We start from the raw sequence: 21,787 nt of genomic DNA on the forward strand, positions 1-21,787 counted from the left end.
ATGTTTTTGACCATATGAAGACTTTGTCACCTATTTTAGTCTTTTCTAAAGTATTCTCATTTCCCACAAACGCTCATTTTTACATTTGTCATCTTTCTTATTATTTAAAAACTCTTCTGCCTCTTTATTGGGAAAAGATGGTCCCTCTCTCCCTTTAGCCAAATCCTCTGTCAGGCCATGAAATTGAACCACATTTATTAGGAGAATCACTACGACAAGTCTTAGGGATAATACAGAAGCAATAATATTCTGTTGTTGAGTACCTGAACATTCTAGCTCCCTTTCCTCAATCATAAGGGAACAAGAGAAGAGGGGGGAAAAAGGAAGAAAGAAAATATCTTAAATTAGGATGTAAACATACTTGGAGAATGTGATGCTGATAACAATGAATTCTGTCAAATAAGACTGGAAAAGTCGTTTTGATATAATTCAGATAGTACTTGTTGTATACCAGATCTGTGTATTTTACGCATGAACTAACTGCTACTTAATATGGTTAATTACTCAGCTAGTTGGAAAGCTGAAAAAAAATGTTTTAGGTTAGTTTGGAAGATGTGACACTTGACTGTGAACAAAGTAAGCTCAGACTGTAAACAGTGTAATGAGTTAATTGTTCTTATAAGTGGCATGCAATTTACTTATGAAGTGATGTAAAATGAGGTTGGAGAATAGGCAGGGGCTAGTTCAGAAAAGTCTGTGTATGCTATCTAAGAATCTCCTATAAGCAGTGGAGACCCATTGCAGAGTTTTAAACAGAATTAATATATTTTTATGCTATTTTAGATAGTGAAAGTTGATTAGAACAATGATTTCAGCCCTAGCTGTTTTGGCTTAGTGGATAGAGCGTTGGCTTCTGGGCCAAAGGGCCCCGGGTTCGATTCCCATCAAGGGCATGTACCGTGGTTGCAGGCTTCTCCCCAACCCTGTCCTGGTAAGGGCTCGGGCAGGAGGCATCCAATTAATGTGCTTTCTCTCACATCGATGTTTCTCTCTATCTTTCCCTCTCCCACTTTCCCTAAAAATCAGTGAAAAAATATCCTCGGGTGAGGATTAACAAATAAATAAATAAAAATAAATAAAACTTTAAAAAAAAGAACAATGATTCCAATATCCATTATAAGAGCCTTGGTAATCAGAGAGGTATTCCAGTAAACTTCAGGTTTCCTGTACTGCTGAAAATAATGTTCAATAGAGGTGAATCTTTTAAGGTAACAAATTTACAGTTTGGAATTACAAAACTTTTTTCCATTTATGAACTGATTATATCAAACTTCCAATAAATTTACCAAGTAATGTACATCTTAACCGAGTAAATCATGGCACATGGAATTGAAATTCTCATCTATCATTTGCCAGTCCCATTCTATAAGTTATTTCAGTGTAAGAGTCAGATAAACTTTGTGTACTAGGCGTCTTTCGAAGAAATTGCATATTGAGTTTTTCCGTTTAATTTTAAATGCTTAACAAAGCTTATATTAATACTAGTATGTTTTCTCCCTAAAACATATTAATTACTCCTCCTTGTATCTTTTTATCCTATATAATAAAAGCATAATATGCAAATTGTCCCATTGACCAGAGTTCTTCCTGGAGTTCGACCAGGAGGTGGGCTGGCTGGGGGAAGGGACGGAGGCCCTGGACAGTTGCAGTGGCAGGTGGCCGGAGAAAGGGAGGGAGTACCCAGCCAGCAGCCGCTAGGGGCCCTACCAGTGCAGGGCCTTAGTTTGTATATAAATCTAGTTGATTTATTCATTAGGTTTGCTTAAAAATCAATGCTATAAAATATGAACATTGTCATATTATAACCTTATAAGAGTAATTTACAAACTTAGTAAAAGATAAAGGGAAATAATGTGAATACAGCCTGGTCATACTCTATTTCCTGAATTTATGCCTGTGAACTCAGGAGTAAAATCTGATTCAGACACCAGAATTATATATATCTAGTTTTCTGCAGTAACCAAGAAACATTTAAATACAGTGAAATAATTATCCTACTATCAAATCAATTGTGTTTAAGTTTTGAACAGGGTAACCATTTATCTTATATGTGTGCTTTTCCTCAGTAATTCTTTATGACCAATTTGGTTTCTACTTGTTATGTAAGTATATATAGAGAGAAAGGTGTATAATTAAGGTATTCTTTGTGTTTCCTTTTATTTAACACCTATTCAGATATTGGATCTAGTTCCTTAATACTGACTTTTGAACTAATCTGGGCACTATTGACATTTTAGGGTCAGCAGTTCTTTGTTGTGAGGAGTTGTCCTGTGCATTGTAGGGTGTTTAGCAGCATCCATGATGCCAGTAGATAACCAGTAGTTCCATATGTATGCTCATGTGTAGAGATTATGGAGATTACAAAAGCTTGTAGCACAGACACCTTTATTAATAGAGGTACTGCAACCCTTAAGTCAAAATGGAAAATATATTTGACATATGCTCACAGAAAAGACAGAATAGTAGAAAACACTTAAGAAAGATGCAGTTGTGAGGGGAAACCAAGATGGTGGCATAGGTAAACAACTAAACTGCTGCCTCACACAACAATTTCAAAACTACAACTAAAAGACAAAACGGACATCATCCAGAACCACAGGAAGGCTGACTGAGTGCAACTTCTACAACTAGAAGGAAAGAGAAAAGCACACTGAGACTCAGAGGAACTGCGGAAGGCAGAGATACGGAGGCGCGTGTGCGCGGAGAGTGCTGGCAACTGAGTACATGGCTGGCATTCTCAATCGGGAGGGAGACAAAAGCTCCCGACTGCTCTGAACTCCAGTTCCGGGCAAGACTCTGGGGACCCAGACTCATTCGGGGAGAAACTGGACTGTCTGGCAACGGGTGAAACTCGAGGGCGGCTTTCTCTCAGAGGTGCTTGCAGCGATTACCACGGGAACTGAGACCCAGGGGCCTCTTAGGGCAGGGATGATGGGAAGACATTTCTGTCTGCTCTGCCCTGAGACTCCACCACATCCAAGCTGAGCACAGAGGCTTTTGTAAGTCTTGTCTCATAAGGGTGTCTCCAGCACAGAAGTTCTCTCAGCATAGACATAGCTGATCCTCACAGCCAAATGGCCTGGAGGTCAATTCCTCCCAGTGATACATACCAACAACAATCAAGGCTTAACTACAACAAGACTGTGCACACAGCCCACGGTGGGGTGCACCAAGAGTGTACATCTCAGGTAAATGGGGAGGCTGAGCCACTGGGCCCTATAGGACACCTAGCACACAAAGCCATTCTATCAACTCAGGGAAGCAGCCAAAATGCGGAGACAAAGAAACAGGTCACAAATGAAAGAAATGGAGGAAAGCAAGCGACTGGATATAGAGTTCAAAACCACGGTTATAAGGTTTTTCAAGAATTTCCTACAAAAGGCCGATATATTTAGTGAGACCCTCGAGGATATGAAAAAGGACCAACTAGAAATTAAGCATACATTGACGGAAGTAAAAAATAATATACAGAGATCCAACAGCAGACTAGAAGATCGCAAGAATCAAGTCAAAGATTTGAAATACAAAGAAGCAAAAAACACCCAACTGCAAACGCAAAAAGAAAAAAGAATCCAAAAGTATGAAGATAGTGTAAGGAGCCTCTGGGACAACTTCAAGCGTACCAACATCAGAATTATGGGGGTGCCAGAAGAAGAGAGAGAGCAAGATACTGAAAACCTATTTGAATAAATAATGACAGATAACTTCCCCCACCTGGTGAAAGAAATAGACTTACAAGTCCAGGAAGCGCAGAGAACCCCAAACAAAAGGAATCCAAAGAGGACCACACCAACACACATCATAATTAAAATGCCAAGAGCAAAAGACAAAGAGAGAATATTAAAAGCAGCAAGAGAAAAACAGTTACTTACCTACAAGGGAGCACCCATACGACTGTCAGCTGATTTCTCAACAGAAACTATGCAGGCCAGATGGGAGTGGCAAGAAATATTCAAAGTGATGAATAGCAAGAACCTACAACCAAGATTACTTTACTCTTTATCTGTCCTTCAAAGCTAGCATTCAGAATTGAAGGACAGATAAAGAGCTTCACAGATAAGAAAAAGCTAGAGTTCATCACCACCAAACCAGTATTATATGAAATGATAAAAGGTATTCTTTAAAAAGAGAAAGAAGAAAAAGGTAAAGATAAAAATTATGAACAACCAATACATATCTATCAACAAGTGAATCTAAAAATCAAGTGAATAAAAAACCTGATGAACAGAATAACCTGTTGAATACAATAGAATCAGGGGCATAGAAAGGGAGTGGACTGACAATTCTCGGGGGGAAAGAGGGGTGGGGGGTACGGGAAGAGATTGGACAAAAATCGTACACCTATAGATGAGGACAATGGTGGGGGGGGGTATGGGCAGAGGGTGGGGTGGGAACCAGGTGGAGGGGAGCTATGGGGAGAAAAAAGAGGAACAATTGTAATAATTTGAACAATAAAGATTTATTTTTTAAAAAAAGAAAGAGGCAGTTGTTAGACTTAAGTGTTTTAGATTTTAAGAAATAGAAAAAGCACTAAACTAAGCAAGACACAAATATGGGTTGTTCTTAGAACAAGGTAGGCTGTAAATGATGAAATGACTGTGAATTTCAGAATGATAATGTGAAGAAATATAATCGATATATATAAAAGGCTAATATGCATATTGTCTGCTCAGGAGTTCGAGTGCTCACTATGACATGCGCTGACCACTAGGGGGCGACGTGGAAAACGACTGGCAACCAGCGGTGGCAGCAGGGTGCTGAGGGAGCGAGGGAAGGGGGAGGCAGGGAGGCCAGGCCTAGGGACCCTACCCTGCACGAATTTCGTGCACCAGGCTTCTAGTTATTAACAGTTTTTAACTTACAAATTGGGATGTACTCTAAAAGTTATTTTGAGAATGAATGTCTTTAGTTTCAAAGTGACATTTTTCCCTCAAACAAATATTTGAGTGCCTAATATGGGCCAGTACTAGGGCTACCATAGTAAGCAAGATGACATGAAAATGTGGTGGCATTTATTAAGTGAAAATATCAAATAAAAACTTACTTGATTTTTTTCTCCCTTATCACTCCTTTTCCCCAGTTTGAGTTGGTGGAGAATTTTTGATTCTTTTTAATCACCAATGTATCCCAGCTTCTAGAACATATGATAGACATAAAAATATTTGTTAAATGAATAATTGATTACTTGGGAAGAGAAATTTTACAAATTGCATATGATTAAATGGAACTTTGGTAAGTGCTTCAAAGGGAATAATGTAAGGTATTATACAATATACAACATGTAACAATAGGTCTGTTCTAGTCTAAATTAAATTAGATGAAACTTTAAGGCAGTGATTCTTTTTCCCTCGTTTTATTGGTGCATAATTGACAAATAACAGTATGTATATTTAAAGTGTACAGCGTGATTTGACATGTCTATATGTTGTGCAATGATTACCACAGGTTAACACATCTGTCACCTCACAGTTATGAGAGGAGAGAGAGGGAGGGAGGGAGGGAGGGAGGGAGGGAGGGGGGGAGAGAGAGAGAGAGAAAGAGAGAGAGAGAGAGAGAGAGAGAAAGGAAAGCTAAAAATCTCCCTTAGCAAATTTCAAGTACACAACACGGTATTACTAACTATAATTTTCAAGCTGTACATTAGATCACCAGAGCTCATTCATCCTATAATGCAAGGCTTGTATTCTTTTACTAGCATCTCGCCATCTTCTCCAACCCTTAGCCCCTGGTAGCCACCATTCTACTCTTTGTTTCTATAAGTTTGACTTTCCCCCCGCCCCCCTGATTCCACATATAATTGAGATCATATGGTATTTGTCTCTGTCTGGCTAATTTTATTTAGCATAGTATCCTCTAGGTTCATTTATGTTGTTGTAAATAGCAGAATTTCCTTTTTTCTTGTGGCTGAGTACATTGCCTATACATACCTTTGTACATACCACATCTTTATCTATTCATCCATCAATGGATACTTTGGTAATTTCTATGCCTTGGCTATCCTATATAATAAAGAGGTAATATGCAAATTGACCCTCACGCCCTCGCACAAGATGGCCGCCCCCATGTAGTCAAAGATGGCCACCACAAGATGGCCAGCAGGGGAGGATAGTTCTGTGCAATCAGGCCAGCAGGGGAGGGCAGTTAGGGGCAACCAGGCCAGCAAGGGAGGACAGTTGGGGGTGACCAGGCCTGCAGGGGAGGGCATTTGGGGGCTACCAGGCCTGCAGTGGAGGGCAGATGGGGGCAACCAGGCCGGCAGGGGAGGGCATTTGGGGGCGACCGAGCCTGCAGGGGAGGGCAGTTGGGGGCAGTCGAGCCAGCAGGGGAGCAGTTAGGTGTCAGTCAGGCTGGCAGGGGAGTGGTTAGGGGGTGATCATGCAGGCAGGCAGGCGAACGGTTGGGAGCCAGTAGTCCCAGATTATGAGAGGGATCGGGCCTAAACCAGCAGTCGGACATCTCCCGAGGGGTCCCAGAATGGAGAGGGTTCAGGTTGGGCTCAGGGACACCCTACCCACCCACCCCCACTGCACAAATTTCGTGCACCGGTCCTCTGGTTGTAAATAATGCTGAAGTGAACATTAGGGTTATATCTTTTTGAGATGGTTTTGTTCCTTCAGATGTATACCCATAAGTGGGATTACTGGATTATATGATAGTTTATGTTTAATTTTTTGAGGAACCTCCATAATGTTTTCCATAGTGGCTACACCAATTAACATTCTCACCAACAGGGCACAAGGGTTCCTTTTTTCTCCACATCCTCACCAACACTTATCGCTTTGCTTTTTTATGACAGCTATCCTAATAGGTATGATACCTCATTGTGATTTTTTATTTGTTTAATATATTTTTATTGATTTCAGAGAGGAAGGGAGACGGGGAGAGAGATAGAAACATCAGTGTTGAGAGAGAATCATTGTTTGGCTACCTCCTGCAAGTCCCACACTGGGAATTGAGCCCACAATCCAGGCATGTGCCCTGACCAGGAATTGAACCATGACCTTCTGATTCATATGTCGACGCTCAACCACTGAGCCACGCCAGCTGAGCTCATTGTGGTTTTTATTTGATTGCCCTGGGCACCTTGTTCAGGAACCTGTTGGCCATTTGTATTTCTTTTTGGAAAAGTGTCTATTCAGTTGCTCTGCCATTTTTTAAATCAGATTGTTTGCTTTTTGCTGTTGAGTAGTATGAGTTCTTTATATATTTTGGATATTAACCTTTTATCAAGTACAAGGCTGCAAATATTTTCTGTAGGTTGCCTATTTATTTTGTTGCTAGTTTATTTTGCTGTGGAGAAGCTTTTTAGTTTGATGTTGTCCCACGTTTCTTTTTACTATGTTGCCTGTGCTTTTGATATATACCAAAAAAGCATTGCCAAGACCAGTGTGAGTAATCTTTTTTCCTGTACTTTTTCTAGGAATGTTACAGTTTCAGTGATTCTTTAAACCATAATTTTTTTTAAGACTGAGTAGGATTTATCCAGACGTGTTTGGGGGTGGGAATAGGAGTTGGAATGTGTGTAGTAGGCTGACAGTACAGCTTTGTGTGGATGCCTGAGGTGGGATACAGTGTGGCATTTTTTAGGGTTTGAGTATTGGCAAGAGTGGGGGGTAGGAGGTAGCATGGTATCTGATGACATATCGAGTTTTCTTCTATACTGCACTACTTAATATTGTAGTTAATGTATGCAATTATCATTTAAGTAGAAAATCTGATAACTTTGACTTACATAACTGGCTGTCTTTTCCTAGAGTCACAATTATTTACTGAAGTGCTTCTTCAGTTAGTATTCAAATGAAAAGTCCAGTTAAGTGTATCTTTACTTCTGCGGTGGTGAAGTATTTACTTCTCGCATGCCCACCTTAAATTAATGAAACTATGGTATCATTATTAGTCCATTTAATTGTATTATATCACTAAAAGTTACCCTATTTCTCTTAAGTAAACTTCTGTCTAAATTTATGTTCTGTTTCTTTTGCTGTATTTCTGCAAGTGTTCTAACCATTCTGTCTTTATTCTTTTCCCATTTTAGTCTGTTCGCACTGCTGCTTGAGTGATCTTTTCTGAATGCAAAACTAATCCTGTCTCTTGACTACTTAAAGGCCTACCATTGCTCTCATGTTAAAAATTAACTGCTTGGCAAAACATGCTAGCCCTTTCAAGATCCATATTGTGCATATCTCTTCAGCCTTTTATGCTGCCCTCCCTTCACATCACATTCTTTATTTTTGCCAGACTTTTTTAGTTTCTTGACATGGCTATTCAAATTTAAATTAACAAAACTAAATAAAATGTAAAAATAAGTTTTTCAACTCCAAATAGGTAGGGGCAAAAGTAGGTTTACAGTTGTATGTGAAACACACTGTTTATGCTTGTATTATTATTTACTAATTATTGTATTATTTTTCCATACAAACAACCATAAACTTACTTTTGCCCCAACCTGTATTGGAGAGCACAGATTCGGATAAATTCCATCATTACACAAAGTTATATTGTGAAGTGCTGTTCTTGAGTATATTGAGCTCTCTTTTCCCTATCACTTTATACATGGTATTCTCCTTTTCTAAATGTGTGATGTGATCTTCCATGTTTTGTCTAGCTGACTCTCATTCTTTCACTGAGACACAGTTTGGATAACATTATTTCTGGAAAACCTTCTCAGACACTATCTTTTCCTGTTGCCCATCCCAAAAGTCTGAACTCTTGCCTTTTGCCTTAATGTCTTTTGTATTTAAATATAAGAATCAGTTTTTAATAACAAGATTATAGAAGATACAAAGTATTGAAATTTGTGTACTAATTTTAGTTTCAGTCTGTAAAGTTTTTTATTAAGTATTAGAGGCCTGGTGCACAAAATTTGTGCATGGGGAGGGCGTGTCGCTCAGCCCAGTCTGAACCCTCTGGAATCTGGGACCCCTCGAGGGATGTCTGACTGCCCTCTCACAATCCAGGACTGCTGGCTCCCAACCGCTTGCCTGCCTGCCTGCCTGCCTGCCTGCCTGATTGCCCCTAACTGCTTCTGCCTGCCAGCCTGATCACCCCTAACCACTCCCCTGCCAGCCTGATTGACTCCTAACTGCTCCCCTGCCGGCCCGATTGCCCCTAACTGCCCTCCCCTGCCGGCCTGGTCACCCCTAACTGCTCTCCCCTGCAGGCCTGGCCGCCCCTAACTGTCCTGCCCTGAGGCCTGGTCACCCCCAACTGCCCTCCTCTGCTGGCCCAGTCACCCCTAACTTCCTTCCCTTGCCAGCCTGGTCGCCCCCAACTGCCCTCCCCTGCTGACCTGAGTCCCCCCCCCCCCCCCCCGCAACTTCCCTCCCCTGCAGGCTTGATCGCCCCCAACTGCCCTCCCTTGCAGGCCTTGTCCCTCCCAACTGCCCTCCTCTGCTGGCCATCCTGTGGTGGCCATCTTGTGTCCACTTGGGGGCAGCCATCTTTGACCACATGGGGCGGCCATCTTATGTGTTGGAGTGATGGTCAATTTGCATATTATTCTTTTATTAGATAGGATAGTGCATAGATTCACCCCATAGAAGTAAAGATACATTGAAATGGATTTATCATTTGAATACTAACTGAAGAAGCACTTCTGTAAGTAATTGTGACTGTAGGAAAAAACAGCCAGTTATGTAGGTTAAAGTTACCAGATTTGCTGCTTGAATGATAATTGCATACATTTAATCAGATTTTAAAACATAGAATTGAATCTAGTAGCAACTCAAGAATCCATCTGAAGGTAAATTTCTAAGTAGAAAAGCCTTGTATCAGATGTATTTTCATTACAGAAATTTAGCATTTAATTTGTAGCCATCAGTTCAACTTTAATCATTAGCATTATGATAAGCAGAGTGGGGAATGCAGAAAGTATCAGTATGGAAACCTACTCTGGAGTTTGTAATATGGATACTTATTATCAACAAGTTTTACCACTGCTCTACTTTATAGTAGTTACCCACTACTGCCTGTATCTCACCATTACTTGGTTTGACCAGGAAAAGGAGAGATTTGATTCAGCATAAGTTTAGGCCTTCAGAAGTTGTATTATTAGTGGGCCAAAGAGAAGATAAAGAAAAATACAATTTTGTTGTTGTTGGAGAAGACCAAATTTTTGCATAGGGTTGGTCTTTTGTCCTAGGAAAGGGATAAAAGACACATTCTTCTTGTTTGGTTAGGGGTTTGTTAATCTACCCAGCTAAATGAGGCTATCATGGGATAGACTTAGATGCCAAACGTTAGAATGGCACTTTATGGCTTATGAAAACAATCAATTTCCCAATATATTTCTGATTTCAAACATTCAAATTTGAAAGCTATAACTACCAAAACACCACATTTCTGAATTCAGTTGAGTTAGCCACTCTTGTAGTTGGAAAGGCTTCATTGATAGAGGTTAAGATACTTCAATTGTGTGGTACAAGTTCCCCGGGAATTTAAAAACAAATAGATATTAATGAGGAATGGTATTATTACGGGTGCTTTCTTAGAAAACCTAGAATTTTTGAGCCAGGCAAAAGAAGGAATGGAGAAGGACAAGAAGTAGAGGCCTATAGAGGCAAAGAAAAAGGAATGATCAGAGTGTTTTGGGAATAGAGTTGAGACAGGATAAGAACACCTTACTGGAGTAGAGGGTTGACTAGTGGTAAAAGAGGCTTGGCTATGTAAAGTGGAAAAACCTCAAAAATTATTTTTTTAGTCTTTCATTTTTAAAAATAGTATTTCTTCTGATTTTCTTCTAATTTCTACCTGTACATATAGGAGTTGATTTCCCCTAGCAGGGAGGGGATTAAGATCATCTGATAAACTCTTCTATAAGTCTCATATATAATGAACATATCATATTTTCCTTATATTTGTCTTTTTACCCTTTTAGTCTCAAAAGCTTTTTTTTCCAAATATAGTTTTTCTGTGTAGTCTGTATCATGATTTTGCTTTCAAATCATTGTTCTATCCAATACAAAAAGCTCTTTATTTTTGAGGATCATGGAATTTTTAGTATGCTGTGAGCATGTAGACAGCTACTTAGCTAAATGGTTTTATTTATTTTACTTTTTACTTCTTTATTGATTAAGGTATTACATATTTGTCCTTATCCCCCCATTGCCCCGCCACACCCCACCCCACTCATGCCCTCACCCCCCTGGTGTCTGTGTCTATTGGTTAGGCCAGTGGTTGGCAAACCGCAGCTCGCAAGCCACATGTGGCTCTTTGGCCCCTTGAGTATGGCTCTTCCACAAAATACCACATGCAGACGTGGACATACAGTGCGATTGAAACTTCATGGCCCATGCGCAGAAGTCGGTTTTGGCCTGGGTGAGTCTGTTTTGAAGAAGTGGCATTAGAAGAAGTGGGGGTGTCGGTCAGTTGGGCGAAGGGAGACATGGCGCATGTGGCTCGTGAGCCGCGGTTTGCTGACCACTGGGTTAGGCTTATATGCATGCATACAAGTCCTTTGGTTAATCTCTCCCCTTCTCTGCCCTCCCCTACCTTCCCTCTGAGGCTTGACGGTCTGATCAATGCTTCTCTGTCTCTGGATCTGTTTTTGTTCATCAGTTTATGTTGTTCATTATATTCCATAAATGAGTGAGATCATGTGATATTTATCTTTCTCTGACTGGCTTATTTCGCTTAGCATAATGCTCTCCAGTTCCATCCATGCTGTTGCAAATGGTAAGAATTCCTTCTTTTTTTTTTTTTTACCGCAGTGTAGTATTCCATTGTGTAGATGTACCACAGTTTTTTAATCCATTCATCCGCTGATGGGCACTTAGGCTGTTTCCAAATCTTAGCTATGGTAAATTGTGCTGCTATGAACATAGGAGTGCATATATATCCTTTCTGATCAGTGTGTCTGGTTTCTTGGGATATATTCCTAGAAGTGGGATCACTGAGTCAAACGGGAGCTCCATTTTTAGTTTTTTGAGGAAACTCCATACTGTTCTCCACAGTGGCTGCACCAGTCTGCATTCCCACCAGCAGTGCACAAGGGTTCCTTTTTCTCCACATCCTCACCAGTACTTGGCATTTGTTGATTTGTTGATGATAGCCATTTTGACAGGTGTGAGATGGTATGGCATTGTCATTTTGATTTGCATCTCTCGGATAATTAGTGACTTTGAGCATGTTTTCATATGTCTGTAATTACCTTTCCCTGTTACATTTACTGATGACTTTGACACCTAAATTTTAGTCTTCCATCTTTACTCTAAACCCTGACCATTATTCATGATTGACTTTAGTTTGCTTGTTTGTTTCTTAAGGATAACCCATCAAGTTATCTACTGACCTTCATCTTTTTCTGCTGCAGAAACCATGTCTTACGCCTTTCTTAAAAAAAAATTTTTTTAGCAAGGTTTATTAAGGTATAATTTACAGAATACAGTGCTATGAGTTTTGACACACAAACAATTGGATAACCAACTCCTCAATATACAAGATATAAAACAGTTCCATTATCCCTAAAAGTTGTTTTGTGATTCTTCATGGTTATTTCCTTACCTAGGTAACCTGGCACTAGCAACCATTGGTCTGCTCTGACTCTGTAGTTTTGCTTTTCCTAGAGAATAATAAGTGAAATCATAAAGTATATGCTTTTGAGTAGGGCTTTTTTCACTTAACAATATGCTTTTGAGATATATCCATGTTGTTGCATGTATCAGTAGTTTGTTCCTTTTGCTATGTAGTATTCTATTGTACCAGTTTGTTTTTTCATTCAGTGGTTGAAGGACATTGGATTGTTTCCAGTTTGGGGTAAATGTGAATGAAACTCTATGAATACTTGTGTAGTTGTGTAAATGTAGTTTTCATTTCTGTTTGGTAAATATTGGTAAATATTTAGGAGTGGGATTGTTTGACCATGTGGTAGTGTCTGTTTAAATTAGTAGAGATTGTCAAACTTTTCTAAAATGGTTGTGCCATTTTGCATCCCACCAGCAATTTATGAGAAAGCCAGTTTAGTAAACTTATATAGGGAGAGGCTATATATTTTGTTCAATAGAATGACATCCTAAAATAGTTTGTTTGCATGGTTAATTTTTGGAGTCCATTGATCACAGCAAAATAGAATTAGATTATCTTAGTAATAGAAAGAGATTTGGGGCTTGTTGGGTCTGAGGTTTTACCCAGTAGGAAAGTCTTTTCGATAGTGTTCTTGAAAGCACTCTCTGGTACTAGTTCATTCACTTTTCTGCCTCAAATGTCCACTTATGGGAACTAGTACTGAATCATTTCACAAAGATTTTATTAAGTGCATATTTTCTAAGTTTCATGATAACTACTTTGTCAAATCCAAGACATCCTAAGTTACTAGGGGCCCAATGCACAAATTCGTGCACCTTGAAAGGAACTGTGGGCCTCGAGGCTGCGGTAGTACAGGGTCGGGTGTTGGCCTATCCTCCACTCCCCCACCTGGCCCCTCCCACCATGGACCCAATCACCTGTCTGCCCGCAGCCCCGCACTCACACGCTGATGGCGCCAGCCCTGCTCACACCTGCTGAAGGCGCGAAGCAATTGGGGCTGGTGCCAGCAGCGGGTGCAAGTGGCAGCTGCTGCCCCGATCACCCCTCAGGAGCAGGGGGAGGCGGAGAAGCCCAGAGGGGTGATTGGTGCTGGCAGCCACTACTTGCTTCTGCTGATGGCGCCAAGTGATTGGGGCCAATGCTGGGCGCCGGCAGTGAGTATGGGCGGTAGCTCTGGCTCTGGTGCAAGTGCTGGGCGGGACCATGGAGAACAGGAGTAAAGAATTTTCAGAAACCACCAGTGGTTCGTCCTGATGACAGCGACCAGTGCTCCGCCTTGGTCTGGCACCCCTGCTCACCTGCTCCTCCATCCCGCAGTGGCCAGCACCCGCCATGTTCCTCGCACGCCCCCTGGTGTTCAGCGCATGTCATAGGGACCGGTTGTTTGATTGTTCGATTGTACCAGTTGTTCCACCATTCGGTCTATTTGCATATTAGCCTTTTATTATATAGGATAAGATGCATCATTTTTTCATGTTCTATGTGAAAAAATGTTACTTTTTTTTTACTATGACACATCATTGACTTGAATATGCATCTTGATTATAGAGATGTTAACATGTCTTTTTAAAGCATGATTTATGGAACATTTCTAGAGTAGTATTTCTGCATTTTTACAATTTAGGAATATCACTGAGAAAATATCCTTTACCTTTCATTTTTCAGACCTATCATTCTACCTTTAATATTTTCCCTCTCTAATGTAAGCATTCTTTAAATAGTTCCTTTTCTTAATTTCCCAGTTATTTTGCCATTCTGATCATTTTCCTTTGGATGCCTTGTAGTTTATCAAAAAACTACTTAAAATTTAATATAATACAAATTTCAAAAAGAAAATTGCAAAATGTTAAAATTAGTATATCCAGAAAGTAGAATACTATGTAAGTTCATGAACGAGGTTTTCAACTTGACAAGGTTTTTAATAATTTTTTAAAACAGTCCATACCCATGAATAAATTATTATATCATGATTTTTACAAGTAGGTTAACATTTTATACCTCATATTTTTTTTAATCCTCACCCAAGGATATGTTTGTTGATTTTAGAAAGAGAGAGGAAAGGGAAGGGGGGGAACATGGATGTGAAAGAGAAACATCAATTGATTGCCTCCCGTAGGTGCCACCACAGGGATCAAACCTGCAACCTAGTTATGTGTCCCAACCTGGAATTGAACTGCAGCCTTTTTTGGTTCCCTGGACGATGCTCCAACCAACTGAGCCACCTGGCCGGGGCCATCATACTTTTCATAGCAAGAATTTCTCCCCATTGACACGCATTTACTCATTTTGGTAATTGAGGTTAAAGGTGCTACTTTTTATAAGCTAATATATGTTGTTACAGATATAAACAGAATTATACATCTTTTCTAGTTATTCTCCTCTCTATAAAATTATTACAGAAGAAATCTGCCTGTAATAATTTAACTTGGGAATATTTCTAAATGACAAAAATGTTTATCTGTTTTAGTAGTGAATATTTACATTTGAATATTTCTTTATAATCATGTAATTTCTGATAATTATTGTATGACTGTTATGTATTGCCTAATTCAAATTAATTCAACTATAGGAAAAATTACACCTAGTAGTGTTAAATTTGCTGATTCCCATAGAGTTTATGGTTTTTTGTTATTGTAAAATTAAGCTTTCTTTCATAGTTAATATTCTTTTCTTTCTTTAATAACACAGGTTTTGAGAGTATTTTAGAAGGGCTTTATGGACCACGGCTACGAAGAGACCTCAGTTTATTTGAAGGTAACGTTTTATTTCAAAATTTTAACCTTCTGTCCCATTTAACAAATGAGAAATGGTTGTTCTACACTAACTATACTAAACATGAGTTTGTGTTATTGTTTAATTAGAAAATATTTTAAATGAATACATAAAGTGATCCAAATATTCCTATTATTAAATGATGTTACAATCTTTAAAAAATTTAGTACACTGATCAAAATTGAAAATGAAGCTTGTTTTGGCTCAGTGGTAAAATTTGTTTTTTGTCATTTTATACATTACATTCCCTGACTTATTCTTAAAGAGGACTTAAAGGGGTTCAAGTTGCCTGTTGCTTATGATACAGGCAGTCTAAAACTCAGATTGTCACTGAGAATCCTGCCATATGTGTTCAGAGTTTTCTATTAATGTATAGCCTCCTCTATTTATTATAGCCCACCCTTCCATGTTGTTGCATAAATCCTGGTGTAAGATTTTGATCTGTGATATAATTGCTGTAGTAGCATAGTTTAGCTGTTTTACTGCTAGCTTGGAAACATAGAGCCCTAGGAGAGAGCATTTTTGTAGGCATGTGAAATTTTGTAGTACAGTTCATTTACAAAATGGGTAATGCTAGAATAGGTTTTCTACTTCGATTTTGATTGAATTATTTCTGTATCTTGTCACTTTTTAATGCTCTTTTACCTTCTGCCCTACTCTGCTACCTTCCATTCTACTAAGACCAAAGTCCTATCTAATAGACTTAAAGGCCCTTCTCTCTGTGTATGTAAGTCTTTTGCGTTGAGGTAGTTACAGTGAAAGTTGAGTAGTCAGAAGTTTTCTGCTCATTCTTCGTTAATGTTGAGGAGGATTATTGAGCTAAAATCATAGAGCTGACAGTATCTATGCAAGATCATTTGTCCCAACCACCCATCTTCAGTCAGATGAATGATATCCATGTAGAACATGACAATAAGGACCAAGACTCCAAAATATACCCGTTCCAATGTTTTATCTTTCTTATGGCTAAGATTTTTATCTTCTATCTTTTAAACTTTCAACATCTCTCACTGTGTCATAGCTTAACACTAAATTAAATATTTTTACCTGTTATACTTACAAGCAAAACTAACTAATTATAGTTCCACCTTTCTTTCTGAGCTTATAAATAAAGGAAAAATCTAAAGAAATAAGAGTTTAACCTATGCTTGGTATTTCTTCAGCCTGCTGTTTTTCATTCATGTCAGAAGGCAGCATTATACTTAATTGCTTTCTGATAACCCAAAGTCCAGCTTGTGATTTTTAGCCTCTTGCTTTCAATTATTTACATATATAGTTATGAATATATGTATGTATTTATGCTCCTTCAGAAATTAGTTACTATACAAAGGGCAGAATGTTCTAAGGAAATAAATACCCATATTTTATTTTTTGACTATTATTTTGTGTACAAGTAACACATGTTTATTTTAGGAAATTAGAAAATGTGAATGAGCCCAAAAGTAAAAAATTAGCCCATGCCCCACAGATAACCTTTAACATTTTTATATATAAGTTTAAAATATGTTTGTATGTATTTATTGATTTATTAAAGTAGTATATACTGTACATATAGTATATAGTTTTTGTACCTACTATGTTTGTTCACTAGTATATCATTTGGGTATATAAAGTTCTTGATCATTATTCTAAATCGCTGCACAGTATTACATTGTGGATCTATTATAACAAATTTAACTAATTAGTTAATTTCATACCCCATTGCTGTATATCTTATTCCATTTATTTTTTTAATTCCAATAGATTTTGTAATTTATCTCCACTTTTGTGCTTTTTTTTTTTTTTTTGGTAGTATATTTATAAAATTAGCTAAGCTTTGGAACTCAATCTTTTTCTCTTATATAGGCACATAATTTCATTGCCCTTTCTCATCCCTAATGTTCTAGCTTTTTTCCAAATTTCATAGGAAAATTCTTTTTTCTTTTTTTAAAAAGACTTCTAATTAAAGTTGCTTAAGTATGATTGCACTAATCCTATGTAATAAAAGCCTAATATGAAAATTGTCCCCTCCCGTGGTCATTCGATCGCTCGCTATGATGTGTGCTGACCACCAGGAGGCGGTGCGGAACATGGTGGGCATTGGTGACGCAGCGCTGGCAGTGGGCACTCAGGTGCCAGTTGCTGGGCGCCTGCGAGGAGTCTGCCCCACAGGATGGGCAGCCGACATCCGAGGCTTGCCTGCACCTCGGGCCGGCCCTGGGAGGCTGGGGGCTGAGGGGACTGTGGGACTCTGGAGGCAGGCGCCCCTGCGGGGCTGAGGGGACTGGGCGCCACCATCATGTTGGTGTGGGCGCCGACATCTTTGATGGTATGGCAGTCAATTAGCATATTCCCTCCTTATTGGCTGTGGGCACTGGCATCTTTGTGAGGGCATGATGGTCAATTAGCATATTCCCTCTTTATTAGATAGGATAATACTGCCTTATATAGATGTGCCACAGTTTGCTTGATTCGTTTATCCTTTTGAAAGACATCTTGGTCACTTTCAAATTTTGGCAATTATGAATAAAGCAGCTATAAACATTTGTGTGCAGGTTTCTGTGTGGACATCTTTTCACCTCATTTGAGTAAATACTGAGGAGCACCATGGCATTGGGAAGACTTTGGTTAGGTTTGGAAGAAACTGCCAGACTATCTTCGAAAGTGGCCATAATATTTTGCGTTCCCACCATTTCTTTTAGTTCTGCATCCTCACCAGCATTTTATGTTGTCAGTGTATTGGACTTTAACCATACTATTAGGTGTGTAGTGGTTTCTTGTCTTAATTTGCAATTCTCTAATGGAATATGATGTTGAGTGCCTTTTCATTTGCTTAATTTGTTCTCTGCATATCTTCTTGGTTGAGGTATCTATTCAGACAGGTTTTGCTATTTGGGTAATGATGGAATCAGAATAAGTGAAGAAATATTTCTTTTTTCTGGAGCAGATTGTAGAGAAACCATCTGGGCTGGTGCTTTCTGTTTTGGGAGGTTATTCATTATTGATTTTAAATTTTTAATAGAAATGGCTTGTTGAGCTTCTTTATTTTTTCTTGTGTGCAATTTGGTAGATTGTGTCTTTTAAGAAATTTATCCATTTCATCTAAAGTTATAAAATTTGTGGGCAACTAATGTTGTTCACAATATTCTTTTAATACGCATAGGACCAATAGTGATGGCCCATCATTTACTTTCCATTGTTTTCTCTTTTTTTTTTTTTTCTTGGTTATTCTGGCTAGAGATTTATCCCCAATTTTATTGATTCTCAAATAATCAGCTGATTCTAATTTTTAAAAAGGCATAGATAAGTTGGAAGGATATATTGTAAGCATTAATCATTATCTCTGGCTGATGGGATTAAGAATAGTTTTTCTTTGAACTTTTCAATATAGTTAATATGTAGTTTCATAATGGAAAATTATTTTATTTTATCTTACTATTTTTTACAGGCTAAATTATTTAAATTCTTTTTTAAAGATATTTTTATTAATGGTAGTATTACAGATATCTCCTATTTCCCCCCTTTACAACCTCCTCCTCCCAACCCCTTGGAAAATTATTTTAAAATTGCCCACTCTTCAGTATCTTACCTCAAAATCAACATAGTGATAATCACTTTTTCATGACCTTCATGAAAAATCTAGTTCGGTATTATTTTTTCACTTTTCATTGGGTTTTGTCTTTGGGAACTCCACATTTATTTCTTACGGTTAAAGGCTACTGAATAGAATAAAAACATTCAAAATGTGTTATTATTTAAAATAAAGTAAAAGTAATATCTTATTAGGGCTTATTAGGTGTTTTGCATATTTTTATTTAATTTTTACTACAGCCTTAAGCTGCAATTATCATCATTTTACAGAGAGGGAAACTGAAGCTCAGAGAAAGTAATTTGCCCAAGGCAACATCTGGAATGTGGAAAACCCATGGTTCAGTACCAAGGTTTTCTAATTTCCAAGCCTGTTACCTTTCCAAGATAGATTAGGTTAAATCAGTGGTCAGCAAACTCATTAGTCAACAGAGCCAAATATTAACAGTACAATGATTTAAATTTCTTTTGAGAGCCAAATTTTTTAAACTTAAACTTCTTCTAACGCCACTTCTTCAAAATAGACTAGCCCAGGCCGTGGTATTTTGTGGAAGAGCCACACTCAGGGGGCCAAAGAGCCACATGTGGCTCGCGAGCCGCAGTTTGCCGACCACGGGGTTAAATGATTGGAGGGAAACTGACTACAAGAGTACTTGCCCACAGTGGAAAGGATGGTCATTCATTTACTATCAGTTTTCATTATGACATTGCCCTTTTTAAAAATATACATTTTTATTGATTTCCGAGAAGGGAGAAGGGAGAGAGAGGTAGAAACATCAATGATGAAAGAGAATCGTTGATTGGCTGCCTCCTGCACGCCCCCTACTGGGGATAGAACCCACAGCCTGGGCATGTGCCCTTGACTGGAATCGAACCTGGGACCCTTCAGTCTGAAGGCCAACGCTATATCCACTGAACAAACAGGCTAGGGCATGACATTAATAAGGTTGTTCCTGTAAAGTACACTATTTGACACTTTTGAACTTATACAATCATGTATTAAAATTTCAAAATGAGAGACAACTTATTTTAAAGAAGGTATCTGATTCATTGTCAAAGTGTATTTGAGAGAGAAAATGATTATGTTCTGTTTCTATTTAGTTCTTATTTAATTTTTAGGACATAAAAAGACAACCTGTACAGAGGGAGAAATTGGGCCTACAGTTGATTTTTCAAAATCTGTTTATACACACACACACACCACACATACACATATATATAATCCTACCATCATTTATTTGGACTCAAAAATCAAAAGTTGCTGGAGGAAGAGTAATCCTAGCTAATAAAGAGTGAATATGCTAATTGAACATCACTCCATCACAAAGATGGCTGCACCCACAGCTGAGGCCAAGTTCCCATAAGGAGTCTTAACGAGCAATCAGCAGGGACCTGAGGCTACGCCCTAGTGGGGCTTGACAGGGGACCTCAGGCCGTGCCCCCCACCCAGCAGGGCTTGACAGGGGACCTCAGGCTGCGCCCCCACCCAGAAGGGCTTGACAGGGGATCTCCGGCCGCGCCCCCCACCCCGCAGGGCTTGACAGGGGACCTCAGGCTGCGCCCCCCACCCCGCAGGGCTTGACAGGGGACCTCAGGCTGCGCACCCCACCCCGCAGGGCTTGACAGGGGACCTCAGGCCGCGCACCCCACCCTGCAGGGCTTGACAGGGGACCTCAGGCCACGCACCCTGCCCTGGCATCAGGCTGGGGGACCTCAGGCCGCACCCCCGCCCCAGTGCCAGGCCAGGGGACCTGAGGCCACGCCCCCCGCCCAGCGGGGCTTGATGGGGGACCTCAAGGTGCACCACCAGTGCTGGTTCCGGGGAACTCAGGCCGCGTCCCCGCCCAGTGGGGCTTGACGGGGGACCTGAGGCTGTGCCCCCCTCCCAGTGCTGGGCCAGGGGAACTGAGGCTGTGCCCCCTGCCCGGGGGCTTGACAAGGGTGAGACTGGCCAGGTCTGGATCTAGCCCAATGTGGGGGCGGAGTGGCCAGGTCTGGGTCTCACGCAATTTTGAGGTGCATGTGGGTGGGTGGGGACTTGACTCTGGGTCCCATAGTGTGCCCCAGACTCTGACAGGAGGAAGGTTTTCATATACATTTTACTAATTTTCTTTCATCTCTGACACTTCTATTATAGAGAAAGGGCAAATAGCAATATTAAATTATTTCCTCTAATTAATCTCCTTTTAATGTGCACGAATTTCGTGCACCAGGTCACTAGTTTTTAAATATTTGTAAAGTCATAGATTTTTTGAACCCAGCAAAATTTACTGGCATTTATATAATCGTTGACTATTCATTGCTTTTTATTTAACTATGTAGACATTTATTTTAATTAACATTTCCTTGAAGAACTTCTGAAGTAAATGAGGATAATCTCAGCATGCCCAATTTTATTTTACAACTGGTAATGGTTTTAATTAATCCAAAGTTATCCTTTGAATCAACATATTTATCACTGAAACTTCATGAAACCTTACAATGATTTTTCAGATGTACCCCTTCCCTAGCCTACCACCTGTTTTTCAAAAATCACAATGCTGATTGCTTTCATATTCCCTGTTCATGCAGTTATAATAAAAAAGCAGTTTCGATTTTATTGATTTATCAAAATTATCTTCTGCTTAGCACATGAGTCAAGTTTTTGCTTCACTAAAGTTGCATAACAAACAGCTCCAAAATCTGTTTCATGCTTATGCGTGATCAGATTCACTGAACTCCAGGCTGTGGATGGGGATCACATCACCTCATGACTACAGGTCACAGAGTAAAGGAGTAATGATTATATGAAGCAAGTTCTTCACACGTTGGATGGTGGAAGCTCAGGAGAACTGGGGGAACTCTCCATGCATTCTTATTCCTCTGTTTGAAATGGTATACTGTCACTTCTCCATATTCATCCCATTGGTCAGAGAGCTCTGGCCCC

General features: G+C 39.5%; 1 protein-coding gene across 5 annotated transcripts in view; it reads left to right on the forward strand.

Moving 5' to 3' along the window:
* The window catches only part of LCORL (ligand dependent nuclear receptor corepressor like), a gene marked incomplete at its 3' end in the record, with an annotated part of 420,506 nt that overhangs the window by 22,017 nt on the left and 376,702 nt on the right, over positions 1-21,787 (forward strand). For all 5 annotated transcript variants that reach the window (XM_080660329.1, XM_080660332.1, XM_080660331.1 and 2 more), the window contains exon 2: positions 15,211-15,276. In XM_080660329.1, coding sequence (XP_080516455.1) covers positions 15,211-15,276 — 66 coding nt within the window. The remainder of the gene's footprint in view (positions 1-15,210; positions 15,277-21,787) is intronic.

This window comes from Plecotus auritus (genome assembly GCF_963455305.1).
Source record: "Plecotus auritus genome assembly, chromosome: 1".
NCBI classification, from domain to species: domain Eukaryota; kingdom Metazoa; phylum Chordata; class Mammalia; order Chiroptera; family Vespertilionidae; genus Plecotus; species Plecotus auritus.